We start from the raw sequence: 17545 nt of genomic DNA, 5'->3' as shown, positions 1-17545 counted from the left end.
CACTGTAAACTACCTAACTAAGTCGATATAACTAAGCCGAATAGTAATGCTTTATTTCGACTTCTTCCTACCACATCATACTTCGAAATTATATTCGCTTCCCGTGTTATACGATTTTTTTATCTTTTTATGGTGCGACCTTTTACCCACTGCTGTGCCAATCTAAAATTATCTTTAATCAGAGGTATGCTTTTCTCAATTATCTATACGAAAGCGTTATCGCTTGAACAGGAGCTTTTTAAAAATGTTATCAGTTGAAGATGCATGAATGTCTCTATCAATGTGTAATGTAACTGAAAGGATTCGCCAAATTATTAAAGATCAAGCAAGTCAGAAAACCATGGAGCTCATTTCTCTTATTTTATTAATCACGTTAAGTTCCGGGCTTATTGCAGAAGGTAAATATAATTAGTTTCAAATATAATTTAAATTATTGCAGTTACTTATTTCAAAATCGTTTTAAAATGATAGATTTAAATTATTCATAAATTTATACAAAAATACTCTTTTCAAAATGAAGATGAAATAATTAAGCAGTAATTTGATAAGTATTGCTGGTAACTTTGTAAATACTTATTATTTTTGATAAATATTGCTGTTAACTTTGTAAATACTTATTATTTTTGATAAGTATTGCTGTTAACTTTGTAAATACTTATTATTTTTTATACGTATTGCTGTTAACTGTAAATACTTATTATTTTTGATAAGTATTGCTATACTTTAATTTTATATTGCTTTTTAATGCAGTGGGTGTAAATCGTTTGAAACTTAATGTATTTTGATAAGTATTTGATTTTCCGCACTTTCTAATAACGTTTCAAACGAAATACATTATTAGATGCTCAATTATTTGAAAATTCTCTAATATGAAATAAATGGCAAGAGTAAGGCAAATGACAGAAGACATTGTCTGGTTTGAATTTTTCAATAATTATGAAATTAACAAGAAAGAATATTAATCGAAAGCCATTGACATTTGCTGTAATATTTGATATTATATTCCCTATTTATTCTCAATTCTGTTTCGATTTTTTTGTAGGAAAAAATATTTATTTGAAATTTAATAGAAAAATATTACATTACTGTGCAAGCCGCGCAGACGGTATAGTAGTTAGAGAAGCCTATTCCGGTAAAGAGCCCGCGTTCGAATCCCAGAGAAGGCATGTTTGTAACTGTTTGTCCGTCCCTTCATAGCAGGCAACAGTGAACGCCTATTTAGTAGCATCCAGAATAAAATGGCCTTCATTTCTGGCCTTAGGAGTGGTCAATACTGAACAGGCAAAATGCTAGCCGTTGGATTAAAAATAGTATTATTACGCAAGTGATTCTGTTAAAAACAATATAGTTCATAATCAAAACATCCAATAATTGGAAAATATATATATATTTCAATATTTTATATAATGACTATGTTTTCTGTAGTTCAATCCACTTAAACATGAAAATATACACGTCTTATTTCAGGTAAGCATGTATAATCAAATCATAACATTTAAACTTTCATTTCAATATGCAATTCAAATTGAGATTAGTTTACATTAATTTATCAATGTTTACTTAGATGTCTGGATATTATTCATATTTTAATGTCATTTATAAATATTTCTGATTGTTTCATCAATTAAATTTAGTTTTTTTTTCCTCAGACTTTATATTTAAGTTATGTCACAATTCGTGTATTTCTTCTTCTTAGAACATATTATTAAAAGTTAGTGAATATAAAATACATTTTATTATGAATTAGACTTTAAAAGCAATATGAATCCCGGTAAGCGGTTGAAGACATGGATATCCCCTTCCCAATCTGTAAAAACAATCAGGCAGTTTCCTTTATTGAGGTCTCCACGGAGGCATTCTTCTTCTTAGAATACTAACCCTAGTGTGCTTTTCCATAATTATCATAAATAGTCTATTAAAAGTAACACCATGGTGCCTCAAACTCTGCTGAAATGAGCTCCGCATTCACCGTGTCTTATCCTCTCTTTAAAATGTATCCGTTTCACATATTTATGTCTATTATTCCTTTTTTAAATGTCCAGTATTTCTTGCTTGTCCATTGTTTCTTAAATGTTTCCGGATTCACCATATCTTTAAAATTTATTCATTTCATATACATTATACTGTTCATTACTTCTTTTCCCAAAATATGAAATGTAACAGAGTGTTGTTACAAATATTTGTCCAAAATACTTTAAACTAACATTATGAACAATGGTAAAAATTAGTTTATAATCATTCTGTCCTCTAAAATGTTACGCATTCGAGCAATAAAATGCGTTTCTGAGACGGGAAATACTTCTTTTTGGTTTCCTTTACTAAAATAAAATAATCATTAAGGTCGTGATATATAAATGTTCTCATCATTGACTTTAAACAAAGCAATTAGAATCATCTTAACAGTTATTTCACTAAACATGTCTGCAGTGTATATTTGTTGATAAAATGTTTTGATTTGATTATGAAATTAAAACAATATATGTATTTTCATACCATTTCGATTTCTCATCTTATTTGTACATCTCATCTCATCATTGTAACGATTAAAATGTTTAAGTCATTACTTCCAAAATCAGTCGACAGGAGGGTAATCGAAATTACTTTATATAAACGTTTTCGTCATCCGCTGGTTATTTTTATCATCATCATTATCACATTCGTTATTCTTATTATAGGTATCAGCACATTGTATCATCTGATGCTAAACTATTCTTCGACATTCTAGTATATATAAAACTAAACGTGAAAATGATTCAGTATCATTATGTATCTCATTATTGCAGTATCATTCTGGAACGAAGATAAAAACATTTTCTGTTATAGAAACAGAGATTTAGCAGAATTTTCCGGCAAGGAAAAGAATACTTTTACATCTACTACCTTGTTTTAAATGTATGTTCGAATATTTTTAATTACTATACTTATAAATTAAGGAGAATGCCAGCTTTTAATAAACTCCAGACCGCCTTTCATTAATAGTATATATAATATACACTGAGGTAATCGCGATAAATGTCAATAGTATCTAAAAGAAAAACATCTAAATTTAAAGCAGATCCCTGCAAAAGATTTTGTCAAATTATAATGATTGTACGACATGACCAAAATAGATTTTATCCGGTTCTTATTTTTGCAACTGCTTGTCGTAAAAGTATATATCCAATTACAAAAATGTTTTAAAGGCTCCAGTCAAGCACGGCAAAATTATACCTGAGGTGAATCCACCTGAGGTGTAACATCTACAGAGTTCTAAACCTTATTGAAATAGCACACAGAGAAATATTTTAAATGCAGATAATAGAAAGCATATTTCTTGGTTTAATTACATGGAAATGTTTGGGATGAGTGTAGTAAATAAGACCTTCTATTTATCCATTTTTAAGTGCTTGTCGCTATAGTAAAAAAAAGTGCTTGTTGATTTCACTTTTCAAGAGATACGTGAATACGGCAGCTCATGAGAGTGGTATTTTGTAAGGATTGTAAATTGTAGTAAGAACACTATTCATGATTTGCTTCAAATCCTTCCGCGATACTCTCGACAGCATGTTGTTCAAACAAAACAATGTGCACTGGTAACAATAACTACAATCTTCTTGTAAAGTTATAGATGCAATTTGGCATTTGATTACTTGCCATGTTTGATGCCCTGGAAGCCAATCTTTTCATATTTAGAATAATTTTACGTGAGAAATTTGCAGTCGTTTGGCTATAGCGTAACATCTTCAAAGTTCTAAACCTTATTGAAATAACACACAGAGAAATATTTTAAATGCAGGTAATAGAAAGCATATTTCTTGGTTTTAATTACATGGAAATGTTTGGGATGAGTGTAGCAAATTAGACCTTTTATTTAGTCCGTTCCTGAGTGTTTGTCGCTAAGGTTAGAAAAAAAAACTACTACTGGATAATCTAGCAAGCATATTTTATGTTCTTTTTATGAATGACAGCATAATGTGCCGAAGCGTTTTTTTTTTTTTTTTTTTATTTTAAATTCGCATTAGTGTTTCTAAGATTTATCTTAATTTTCTAACAGTTAATTTTGAGTTACTTTCCTGTCTTGCCTTAATTTCAGGTTACAGCTTCCGGCCAGAAGATATTTTCAGGATCGCGTTTGAAAGCAAATGAGGAGAAGAAGTATTTAACTGTGAAGGTCTGCTGACTTCGTTAGAGAGCCTGAGATTCTGCTCAGCGCGCGTTAGCCTTTTAACGATACTCTCTCACAAACTTTTATTGCGTTTGGCCGTACCTGGGCCCTTGATAGCTTCGAGGGGCCAGGTCTGTTAGAATCTTGTTAGACTATATCTTTTTAGTTTAGTTACGTTTTATTGATTATTATTCCTGAGTTCAAGCCCAAGTGGAGGCTTCATTGTACCTCCAAGAAGGAGTGGTCTGTTAAACTTTGTTTTGAATAGGTTATGTTATGTTAGGTTATTTAATTACGGCAAAGCCTCAAGGGCTATCTGCCTAAGGGGAGGGATGCCTTTGTGGAGGACGTTCTAAGGGAAACTGGCTAGTATACACGTTACACATGGGGAAACTACGAAAACACCCATGCAACCAGCCCGTTCGCGGGATTCGAACCTCGGACCGAACTACCAGTGTTCAGCGACTTTACCGCTCGGCCGCTGGTGGACTTATTTTGAATAATAAAGGATAATTAGCCCTTCGTACGTTTCTTCTCTGAACTAAGAGATTATTTGCTTCTCAGTTCTCAACGTTTCAGACCCATTGCAGTAACATCCAATGTTTGGAATCTCACAGGTTTTTAATCTTGAAAAGTTTTTCGCTAATGTTTTCGTTTAAAAAAAACTAAGTTCTCAGGAATTTATTATTTAACCTATCAGACAGAGTGGAACAAACTATTTTAAATGAAGTTATGTGCAATGTTTAATGTAATTTTTTATTTGTCGGGGAATTTTAAAAATTGCTTGATTTTTCAGCTATTTGACGGTCATTACTTTCAAATTTAAACTTCTAAAAATGTATCTGCTGTAATATTTTGAAATTTTCACAGCTCTAACACAAGATCTGCCACCTTTTAATAGGAGAATGATAAAAAGATCTAACTGGGCGATTTTGTATATTTTTTTAAACATGTTGCAGTCTTTAGGTAGAGGCCGAAAGTGTGGTTATTTTTGTGGCATCACATGGTATGCTTGGAGCTTCAAAATTACGATTTCGTCATACGTAACATTAAGTTTTCTAGTATTCATTTCTCTAATATTAAATTTACTTATTTTTATTTATTTACCTTATCCCCTTGTTAGAAATAACACTTGCAAAAAATTAATATAAATTTTTTCAGCAAATTTTATAAATATTATTTTTTCCCTTATTTATTAACCACAGATTTTATATTTACTATTCATTTTCTTTCATTAACCTTTGGTTACTCCACTGATTACTTTACGAGTTTACGAGTTTTAAATAAAAGCTTATTTTGTAAAAAAAAAAAAAAAAAAAAAAAAAAAAAAAAGTAAAAACAAGATTTTACTAAATACTTTGAGGATCAAGTGTAGGTGCGTATGCTAGCTTATTTAATAGATTTCTTTACTTGAATCAACTGAAGAAGTTACTGCGTGGTAGCCGAGAAAATATACTAACTTCAAGTTACAATATTATACGATTTAAAAGAAAAATAAAACTTATAGAACGATTATGTTCTGAAAGGGAATCTTGATATGTTATCTGAACTACTGGCGGTACTGAAAAGTGAAGATGTTTATCAAAAATGCCAAGTTCTTTGTATCTCACCTAGAGGTGTGGTCGAAGAAAACTGATTATCATTTAATTTATCACCCTGTCAAAAGATCTATAGGATTGAGTGAGGAATCTCTTTCCTTGCACTTCTGGTCATCTCTAAACCCAGCTCTAAAAGTAGAAGAATTTTGTGACTTACAATCGCATGGTTCATTGAAAATCAGATTTTATGATATGTATTTGGACAAACCTCGAATCCCTGTCGAAAGTGACCATCCAACACTTCACAAGAAAGCAGTTAATATATTGCTCCAAATTTCAACACCGTACATGTGTGAACAAGTTTCATTGTGTTTAAGAGTAAGGATAAAAATAGTGTTTTCTAGGGGGAAATGAAATCTGCATAATTGTATAGTGATTATGGCAAATCACACACACACTATATAATTATGCAGATTTTAATTCCCCCTAAAAGACTCGAGGGCTATCTGCCTAACGGATGGGATGCCTTTGTTGAGGATTTTCTGAGGAAAACTGGCTCGTATACACATTACACATGGGGAAAACCACGAAAACGACCATGCAGCCAGCCCGTTCGCGGGATTCGAACCTAGGACCGAACTACCAGTGTTCAGCGACTTTACCACTCGGCCGCTTGTGGACGCATAAAAATATAGAAAATCAATGCAACTTTTTTTTTTCAAAAAAACATGCATGAAGTTTCCATTAATAACTTTTATAATTTATTATACTAAATTAATAACTAATTAATAATTAACTAAAGAAACTATCAATTGGATGTAGTTGCACTTTTTGTTAGGTTATAAATAAACAACTAAAGTAATAGCCATTTTGTGTTTCTATTAGTTATCATTAATGAAAATATTATAAAACAATATTGTTACCATGACGCTGGATCTCCCTAGATTTTGAATAATGTCATAAGGATTTCTTAAGAGTGAAATTGTTGGGAACTACTGTCTTAAAGAAATGGAAAGAGGAAATAAGTATTTCTTTTCAAAAGAAGTACGAACACTTTTGCTTAATTTATTTAAAAGATAGGTACTTCTATTATGATGATATTTAAAGAACAAACAAAAAGTTTAAACTTAACCTAAATTTGCAACATATATTTATTTCTATAATGAGAGTGATGATTATGATTAATATAATATAGATCTTGACGAAGAAAACCTTTATTACTTGTGCCATCTATTGTCAAGAAAAATGTCTAATTTCATCAATATTTCGTCCTGGATTTTACAGAATGCAATTGCGGTCCAAATGGAACTTGCTCTATTGATGACAACGCACAGAAAAACTGCATTTGTAATGAAAAGTTCATAGAGTTTGAAGGAGAATGTAAAGGTAATCTATTTCTGCTAGTAAATGGTTTTCTCTTTTACGAATAAATCCCTAAATTTGCACTTCTTGAAATTATTGAAGTTGAAAAGAAAATCTCACTTTAATAAAAATGTATACTTTGAAATAATATGATTTGTATATAATTCGGACAAAAATAAATACTAATTCATAATATTCATGCTCCTAAACAGTTCTCGATTTTCTTCATAAACAGGAATACCATTTATTTCTATTGATATTAATCTAAAATAATACTAATTCATATTCAAAGCACAAACGTATACTTATTACTTTTTCAGCAGTAACTCTTCAACAATTACTACGTAGTACATCATTAAACTCGAGTGTTTTTATACCTATGATATTAAACTATAACTACAATAAATACTTACGTTATTAGGGAGACATTTACCTAAAAATCTTTCCTTTTATGTTTTTTAAAATTCTTTTGGTTTTTATCTTTCGATTCTGAGGAAGAACATCACTGTAGTCTTTATTTATTTAATCATTTTTTATTCTGGAGTTTTGGCGTATTTTAATTAACAGTTTTAAGCTGCTTAATCTCTGATAAGTTAAATTTAAATCAGATATTATATTTAAATAATGCTATAGAATAGTACAAAATAATATGAGCCTGGTATGTCTGAATTATTTTTTTAATTACATTTTTATTTTGTGTTATTTCAGAGTGCTATTGTGGAAACTCTTCTTCGTGCTTTCTGGATGAAAACGGAGCCAAAGAATGCATATGTGAAGATGGCTACACAGAAGTTGATGGAATATGCAAAGGTCCGCATTATAATACTGTACTCATCAGTAAATCCTTTTTCTTAATTATAGTCTCAGTATTTGAATTTTCAAAATGCAATCATTCAGGCAAATGCGAAGTACATTTGTGTGTAAAATTAAGAGAATTTACAAATCATGTCTTATTTTAGTGAAACGTATTGAACCAAAAGTACTAATTATACCGTCGAAGAACTATGTAAATATTTAGAGTCGAATTCTTAAGCGTACACCTGCGTGTCTGAGGAACTGTCATTATGGAGGATCTATATACAGGGTGTTCGGGATAAATTTGACAGTTTCGTAAGGAAAAAGAAAATCCGCTTGTATGAGTAGTAACGAAGGTCTTCATTGAGTGAAAGCTTCATAGTAGAGGCTGCAACATTCATTTCACGTGACAAAGCCCGTATTCCAATGCAAGGGTCCTTCAACACCTGTTCCTGCGGATTTGCGAAGAATTCTGCTGTACGAATGCAATCAGATCGTCTGCTAGGGATCCTTCTTCTTGCTACATCCTCGTAGTCACCATTGCAAGTCTCTAGTTCATGCCTTATTGTTTTTACTGTGTTTTTACTGTGTTCAGCATTGGGCAGCAGTCATAATATCCTTATTTTGATGGCCGGCACGAATCATCATGATGCAAGTTATTCTCTTCCATGATTCAGGGGGGTTCCAGTCATCCATCCTTTCTGACATCTTGCATATGAATGAAGAAGGGTCCAAACTTTCAAATGACGAGTAGTGTGTGTTAATACCTCCAAACTACGGAAAAATATAATTATAAATATGTCAAATTTATCCCGAACACCCTGTATATACAATCATGAAGAGTTTTCGACGATTTTCGTACTCGTACTCTTTCCCAACATTCGCCATGTTTCTTGCAAGAGTTGGAAAATTTTATTACGCATCAACTAAAAGGAATAGCTACAAACATATGAATGATGAAATGAGATGAGAATTTCGGTATATTGAAGCCAGACAATTCGCAAGCGCAGGTGACTACAGAACTCAAGAAATAGTTTTAGAACACTGGACCTAATTCGAGAAGACGTGGACAAGGTTGACCAAGATCCACAACGACGAATGTAGATCGTTATTTGGCACTTTCACGCGGCGACACACGACCGCTATAGCTTCAGTTTCCAAGTGAAAAGTATTCTGTCACCCGAACCGAGTTTCATGCTCTACCGTTACCAGAAGTCTTCGTAAGATAGTGTAGTATACCAGAAGACCAGCTGTTTGCGTTCTGCTTACTGAAGCATACAAGAATAGACGTTTAGCATGTTGCAAAAAACATGCGCCTTGATACCGGTTATATATATATATAGAGAGAGAGAGAGATAGATATAGATATAGATATAGATATAGATATATAGATATATAGATATACAACTATTTCATTTTGATTGAAAGCACTTGCACATTGCAATTTCAAAATTGTTGAAAGCACTTGCACTGTGTTTACAAATTAAAAAGAATATCTCTAATAATTATCCAATAATTTCCTATAGATAATTTAGAAAAGTATTAAATTGAAACGTTTAAGCGTAACACAGATTTTTTTTAAAAACTATTAGTGGAATTCTTAAGATTCACCAAGTGACAAATATAGCGATGCATTTGAAAACATAACAATAAATATAACTAAATATTTTACTGCTAATCAATTTAGCAGCTAGTTTTTGGCATTTCTTATGTTTAAGTGAGCAAAATCTACTGCAGTTTATTATGCATTTGCTTCTCATGAAGTTTTAAAATTTAAAGAGTTTTCTCAAACATATTTCCTCTTCGTTTCACCAAATTTATAATCTTAAATGTATCAATTACTGTACTTGGATATAATTGCTACATTATAAGTTAAATTACTAACCTTATTTTGTTACTTATGTATAAGCATAAGAGGTGTTACTACAGTAAAATTTCCATTTGATATAAAATTGCTATTATTTATAATTCTGAAACGTTTATTTTTATTCATCTCGATATATGAGCTAATGATCTGCATGGTACATTTAACTTATAATCACGGGGTCTCCTTATGTGAAACATAAAGCAAACTTTCGTTAAACCGTGATTTTCGCGCTTTTGTAACAGTCTGAGAAGCTATAATTAAAAACAAATATATTGGTTACTGTAAGTAAGAAACGAATATATTAATATAGTAGAAGAAGTATATTAGATATATCAGTGCAATAATTGAACAAAAAACTGAATTTTCGTTTAGAATTCGCAACGTTTAAAGAAAGATATACACTATTTTGCTAATATGTTACAGGAGATTTATTTTCAGTATATATTTGGAATGTTATATATTTTATTAACAATTTACATTCCGAGTGTGAAACTGCGTCCTTCTTGATTTTGCAGTTAAAGAATGCGACTGTGGACCTAATTCCTCATGCTCTCTTGATGAAAATGGAGGAAAGGAATGTATTTGTGATAATGGACATGTAGATTTTAAAGGAAAATGCACAGGTAATTGTTTTATATATCACTGCAGTAGCCTAAGAAGTAAATTCATTACTAAATTAATAATATTATTATTTAGAAATAAAATCATTTAAAACGAAAACAATATGTACACATATTAGCGTAACATGATGCGATTATAAAACTTGTATTAATAAACATAGTACTACATAGTAAACATTATACAACACAGCAATATGTTCTTAAACGTGCTAATATTAATCCATTTGTTAAAAGTAGCTTTCTCAGAGTTATATTTAGAAAGGGACATTTTGATTTCAAATTTTTGTGTGTTTACAGAGTGTTATTGTGGACCCAAGTCAACATGCTTATTTGATGACAATGGCACAAAAGAATGCATTTGTGAGGACGGCTTTATGGATGTCAGTGGAATGTGCAAAGGTATAGTATAAGATGTTAAATGTATCTTAGTAGTATAAGGATAATGCTAATATATTTCAGTTTCTTTAGGTCCATAAGTTTTCATCACTTTTTGTTATTATTAATTGTTTGCAGATGAAATGTTATACTCATTAGATTTACTAGATTAATATATTTATTACTTATTAGATTTTATTAGTTGTGTTGGTTTGTACATCAAGATCTGCTGAAGAGACCTAATTTTGTGTCGGAAGTCATGGCGGCGAATGAACGTACGGATCTGATCTGAGTCAGTTCAGAGGGATTAGAGAGAAGGACAAGATTTACTTCGTGACCATTTAATGGTTTCATACTGTTCCCAATAAGCTGCTCGATATACAAAAAATACACGAATATATATATATATATATACTGTGATTTTACATTTCTATTTGCCCTTTCTAAACTGCATACTAATTATTATATTTATTATATTTATTACTTATTAGATTTTATTAGTTGTGTTGGTTTGTACATCAAGATCTGCTGAAGAGACCTAATTTTGTGTCGGAAGTCATGGCGGCGAATGAACGTACGGATCTGATCTGAGTCAGTTCAGAGGGATTAGTAAGAAGGAGAAGATTTATTTCGTGACCATTTAATGGTTTCGTACTGTTCCCAATAAGCTGCTCGATATACAAAAATACACGAATATATATATATACTGTGATTTTACATTTCTATTTGCCCTTTCTAAACTGCATACTAATAATTTTGTTGGACAGGGAAAAGTAAAATTGTGTTTGTTTGAAAAATCAAATTTGAACTTCTCATTTCACCTAATAGTTATAGTAAAAGTATGTTTCACGATATCGCGTCAGATATTTTGATGCTAATTTTTTACTGTACATTAATTCATGTTCTTTTGTACACATGTTTTAGTGACTATAAGTTTCGAGTTTTCTAGATTAATTATTACTATTACATCAATATGTGTTAAGAATATCACAAACATTTGTGGATATCATTTGCTTTCTTACATTAAAATGTGATAAAAAAATTTTTGAGTACTGTTGCTAATACCATAGCTTATAACATTATGAAATAAAAGTACATTTACAAAGCGTAATATTTGAAAATATATCTCAGATTTACGAATGATAATATTTCAACCTAGAACGGGCATGAAAACTTTGAAACAGATAAGCTCTAGACAAATCATTTAATTTTATTTACTCACGTTTACTAAATTTTATTTATTAATAAATATTTAAAATATGTTCTTTATCTGTATTATACTATGATACATATATGAAAAGCTGAAAAGGTTTTCTAAAATTTAAAAAATATTGATGTTTGGTGTGAAACACACTACTGTTATGTACTTTAAAACACGCGGCACCAAAGTTACGTTACAAAAATTTTAGAAGGCTAAAACAGTAACTAAATCCTTAAGGTAAAAAATAATGGTACCTTAAATCTGTTGGCCCTAAACATGAGCAAGTGAGTAAAACCTGGAAAGAAATGAATTGCGTTGTGCAGGAAAAATAGCCCCCTGTAATTGCAAGAGCATCGGAGCACAAATAGGCTAAAACAAATGATATGAATTCAAACAACACATTTTAAATTTGAACTACGTTAAAGTTTATTAAGACTATATATATACATAGTTCTCAATAAAATTTAATGTAGTTAAAATTTAAGAAGTTTTGTTTGAATTAATGTCATGAATTCAAATATATATATATATGTGTATATGCTTGAATATAAAATATAATAAAACATTAGAGCATTATTAAATTAGTGAATATGTTATAAAAGAGCACACAACAAAAGAAAAGGATTGAAATCTGTCTTAACATTTTGCTGAACCAGTAAATATAATTTCGAGTTTCTTTGTGAGTCAGGATGAAAATTTTGTTTATTTACGGTACTATGTTCCTTTATAAGCACACTCTTTAAGCTGTATGTAAAAACCTTTTAGTTAGTAAAATCGTCAATGACTTTTCTAATGATATATCTAATTTTCTTAACGTATTTATGAGATTAAATTTTTATCACTTTTTCGAAATCCTATATTGTGCTCCTATTGTGGATTATATCGTTTAATGTGCAATGCGAAATCAAAATATGAGTTTATAAATATAATTATTTGAACAGCTCCAATGAGCACATTCAGTGGTACGAAAATATAGAAAAATTTAGAGAAGACTGGAGGATTCCACAATAATTATCAAGCATTATTTTGAAGCAATGAATGAAAATTTGTCAGTTAGGTTAGGGAAACGAAGCAGTTTTTTAAAGAGTTGTCAGTAATGGAAAAAAAAAAACTTATTTTTCACTAATGGAAAAATAATATGAAACCTAAAATATCAGACGTTGATAAAGATAAAAAAATCATTTTAAACAAAGAAGAATCATTTTTACTAAAAACATGATAATATTATGTGTATAGTACGATAACGTAGTGATTATCTATTGTGATTTGATTCCTGAAAAATTGAACTGTCACTAAGCTATTGCGTGATAATCAACTGATGCAGCTAAATCAAACTATTGATGTAGAAATATTCTGTATTAATAAGCAAAAAGCTATACTTCGTGCCATACTAATACATGACCTCATATATCTTCAAACGTTCTATAACAAATAAAGCAGTTTAAAAGGGAAGTTGTAAAATGTTTCATACCAACCATTTCTGAAACTCTTCAAAACTACCTTGAAAAGAGATTTTGAATTTCTAGACATGGCATACGGAGATAGACTGATTCAAATTTTGGTTTGGAATGGAAGGATTGCTATCTGCAGTGTTAAAAAAAATTAAATTGAAATAATAGCACTTTGTAAATATTAGCAATAAATACATTTTAGAGCGTAACTTAATAAGTTTCTTTTAAATAACTGGTAACGTTGTAGTGACATTAGATATTTTTAAGAGAAGAAAAAATAAGCAGGAGAGAGAAAAAATCGCCCTCGCCCGAAAATAAGCTACCGCCCTTCTAAAGGGCGACTGAGGATTAGAAGACCCAATCGCTGAATCCTGGTGGTGAAGAATCATCATCCACCACCTTTTTATTTCGGGCGCTACTGTAGAGACGTTAGGTATTTTATGAAAGCAGGAGAAATGAAAAATTAGCATTGCCCTCGCCGGGACTCGAACCACGGATCTCTCCAATACGCGTCGAGCGTGCTGACCGTTACACCGCGAAGGCATGCTAAGAAGGCAAGAGAAATACCTTATAACATGACTATAAAAATTCTTAGTACATGACCTGATTCTTTAGTATCATTTTCTGAATCAAACATCAACAAACATCATTTTCAAGGTATCATTTTCTGAGTTTTAAAGCCACATTCTGCATTATGTTATAGATACTGAATGTGATTGTGGACCCAATTCACTATGTTCCTATGATGAACATGGAGAGAAACAATGTATTTGTAAAGACGGCTACAGAAATATTAATGGAAAATGCACAGGTAATTGTGTTCATTGTATTTTACTTAATTCAGATCTTATTTGTACTTCTAGTTTTCAAACTTGAACTATTTTTTATGAACTCAGAAAGCAATGCTCTTGAAATTTCAAAATTTTATGGAAACGTGGCATTCTTACTGAAATAACATGCATATTTAATTTCAATTGGAATTTTATTCTATAAAATATTTTGAACTGTTTAATGTTACGTATTCCAAAGAAACAAACGGAGACCTGTAGCATATATTAAGTACTGATGTATGTTAAGTAAATAACTTAATGTTACGTAAATGTTGTTGTAAACAAAACATACATTTTAATGTGCATGTAATAGCTTATGTTAAGTAAATTTTATTTATTTACATAACATAATCCACCAGTATATGTCAAGTAAATAAACTAATGTTACGTAAATGTTGTTGTAAACAAAAATATATTCTTAATTTGTAAGTAATAGCTTATGTTAAAAATTTAGTAAAACAAATAAAACAAATTTAGTAATTTAAAATTAATTAATTTAATATATTTAATATAAAAAGTACAAAAATAAAAGGGTGAGTAAACTTTTTAAAACATTATTGTGGAAGATAAATATATGTATAGTATGAACACAAATGTAAAAGCATTTGAAGCTCAATATAAAGAATAAGTGTGTTGTGTAGAGAATTTGTCTGATAGCGTTATAAAAACTAGGTGAATGATTTTCTGATTTATGGAAATCTTAATTTTATTTGATTCTGAATTATTTATTTTAATGCTTTAATTTTGGGGAAAAACAAATGCTTCTGGGAATATTATTTAGTTTAAAAGAATATTATTTATTTTTCTTTTATTTGCAATTTTTGTACAAGCTTTGATTCATTGTGAAAAGAAGCAGGGAAAGGGAGGCAATTTTGCTAAGTCATGATTTCGCGCGCTTTGTCCTTTAGAATGTTCTAGAAGGAATTTCATTGTGCAGTTGACCTTAGGACAGGAAGTACATGACAGAAGGGTCAGAGGTTGCCACTTGACTTTCGATGTAAGTCATTCAGGTTTTTGGCGATTGAGGGTCCGGTTGTTGGCTAGGTGAAGAAGGGCGCGCATGCGCAATCACCCTTATTTCCGCATTCAGGGGTTGAAAACGCAAATTTTGCCAAAATTAAGGGGGCGATAAATGAAGCCATAGTGGGATCCCGCGTTTGTGGAGGAGAGGAAGAAAATTCGAGTTTTAACGCCTGAGACTTTTCGTGCGAGACTTTGCGGAACTTACTTTACACGTTACTCTTGAAACTTGCTCTGGGATTGAGTGTTCGAAACGATGTAATTTACGAAGAGAGATGCTCCCCTGCCGCGTTCTGGTTAAAAGGCGAAATTGAACCGGGCGAGTGACTTAAGACTTTCAAGACCAGGCGGACAGCCGTGCTGGGCAGCTGTGCTCCTGTTTTTGTTTTCCAGAGTGAAAATAGCTTCGTCGTTATGAAAACCAGTTACCTGCGTGTGTGTTTCGCCAATAGTGCCAGGACAGGACGATGTCTTCTGAAACTTCCACTTGTGACCGTAAAAATCAGCCCCGCCGACGTCAACGCTAATTAGGATACGAGTCCTCCACTTCAAGACGTCCTTACAAGATAAGTTCTATTTTTTGTGTTTGAACTTTAAGTAAGGTTTCAACGACTTCCTTGGAATGTAAAATAACAACGTCGAATCTTAAATTAATTCTCAGGCTTTCAATTTTTTCCCTTTCCCCTTCTAAATTACCGAGACAAACCTTAAGGTTTTTATATGAATTAGGATGTAATAATTTAAGTTGTTTGTGTAATCTTCCTTAGAACAGATGTGAATTGCAAATAATATGTTTTCCTTAACCTCTTAGAAATTATAAAACAAGTACCCGTTAAATTAAAAGAGTCATGTAATAGATTTGCAAATCATGAATTTAAATGTAACAAAAAGTAAATGACAAATTGAAGAATTCCCCTGTGTCTAAAATAAGTAAATTAAAAGGTGACACAAATAAGAAATTAGACTCTCTGATGAGGATAAGATTTAATTTTTATTGTGAGGAATTTGAATAACCTGATATTTAATCTGGAAACCTATTACTTATGTGTTCTTTATATCTGTTATGTGTTTTTCTTATATATATATTGATTTTACATGTTGTTTATTCGATCCTCTCACGGCGCGGTCCCGGATGCATTTTCAAAACGCAATGCATTAAAAATTCACTTATACGATCACTAAAAGTTTGGTAATTAACCAACTCTTAAGAGTTTAGTTTCGCAGTTGATATTTAGCTAGTTACGGTTTCACCTGTCTGTTTCTGCATTAGTTTCCTCCCTAAGAGGAAGTAGTAACACTGCATTGGTGCCCATGATTTTTACGGCAAAGTATAGAAACAGAACATTGGTGCAGTAGCTATTTAACAAGTGTATCAATAAAAACAAACCACGCTAAATAGATTTAATCACTAGCAGTGATAACAAAAACGAAGGTTAATAATATTTTAATAAGGACTTAAAAAGAATAATGACATTTATAATTTTAATCATTATTTAGAAAAGATACCTAGAATTTCGAAGCGGAAACATAACAAAGTAAAATTTAAATGAAAATTCGTTAAAGTTCTTTGTTTGCGCTTGCTTAATTTTTCTCTCGCAGTTTTTTCTCAGATGTTGAACAAAATTTACCAAATTTTAAATAAGTCATCTACTTCATTTAATGCAAAATAGAATCTGCTGTTTTTATCGTCTTTTATTCTTTCAATTCAAATTTTGGGGAAGGGGGAGGGGTGACAACTAATTTCGGTATTGCTATCTATTTTAAATATTATTTTCCTATAATTAAATGTAAAAATGTATGTATAAATGTATGTATAAATGTATATATAAATGTATGTATAAATGTAATGTATAAATGTAAAAGTTCGCAATTTTAGTATTTTATCTCGTTTCATTCTTATTTCTAAGTTTAAAACACTGTATCCATTAAACGGAGATTTTGTTACAATATTTTTCTTACGAATTGCCGGTAACTAAATTTATTTTAGTTCTTCACTGATTTCAAAAATGTTTTCAGCTTAATTTATTTGGCTCCCTTTTAAGTCATATTTTCATTTATTAATATTTTTCTACAGCTGTTGTTTTTCTCACTTTTTTTTTCAATTTTTTTCAAAAACAGAACGCAAGGGAGATTGTGTTCAATCAATTATTTCGCCATGTATTTAGTAAAGTTAAGCTCTTAAAATTAAGGTATGATTCAAAAGACACTTATTCAATACAACAGAGGATATCTAAATTCTTATATGTATTTGTAATAACATCACTCTATTCAAGAGGCCGTAAAGTAGCTGAGCACCGGTAGTTCTACCCAGAATCGAATCCCGGCGAACGGGCTGGTTGCTT

General features: G+C 30.9%; 1 protein-coding gene across 7 annotated transcripts in view; it reads left to right on the top strand.

Annotated features, from left to right (window-relative positions):
• The first annotated feature begins 261 nt into the window (after positions 1-261).
• The window catches only part of LOC118181776 (uncharacterized), a 67132-nt gene continuing 49848 nt past the window's right edge, over positions 262-17545 (top strand). For all 7 annotated transcript variants that reach the window (XM_085827156.1, XM_035350963.2, XM_035350962.2 and 4 more), the window contains exons 1-6: positions 262-398; positions 6967-7068; positions 7753-7854; positions 10222-10329; positions 10624-10725; positions 14057-14164. In XM_085827156.1, the coding sequence (XP_085683282.1) occupies positions 269-398; positions 6967-7068; positions 7753-7854; positions 10222-10329; positions 10624-10725; positions 14057-14164 (652 nt within the window). In that variant the 5' untranslated portion in view covers positions 262-268. The remainder of the gene's footprint in view (positions 399-6966; positions 7069-7752; positions 7855-10221; positions 10330-10623; positions 10726-14056; positions 14165-17545) is intronic.

The sequence above is a fragment of the Stegodyphus dumicola genome, chromosome 11, assembly GCF_044657685.1.
Source record: "Stegodyphus dumicola isolate Sdum_Otavi_A_Nest chromosome 11, ASM4465768v1".
Classification (NCBI taxonomy): domain Eukaryota; kingdom Metazoa; phylum Arthropoda; class Arachnida; order Araneae; family Eresidae; genus Stegodyphus; species Stegodyphus dumicola.
This window is presented reverse-complemented; position numbering and strand designations above follow the sequence as displayed.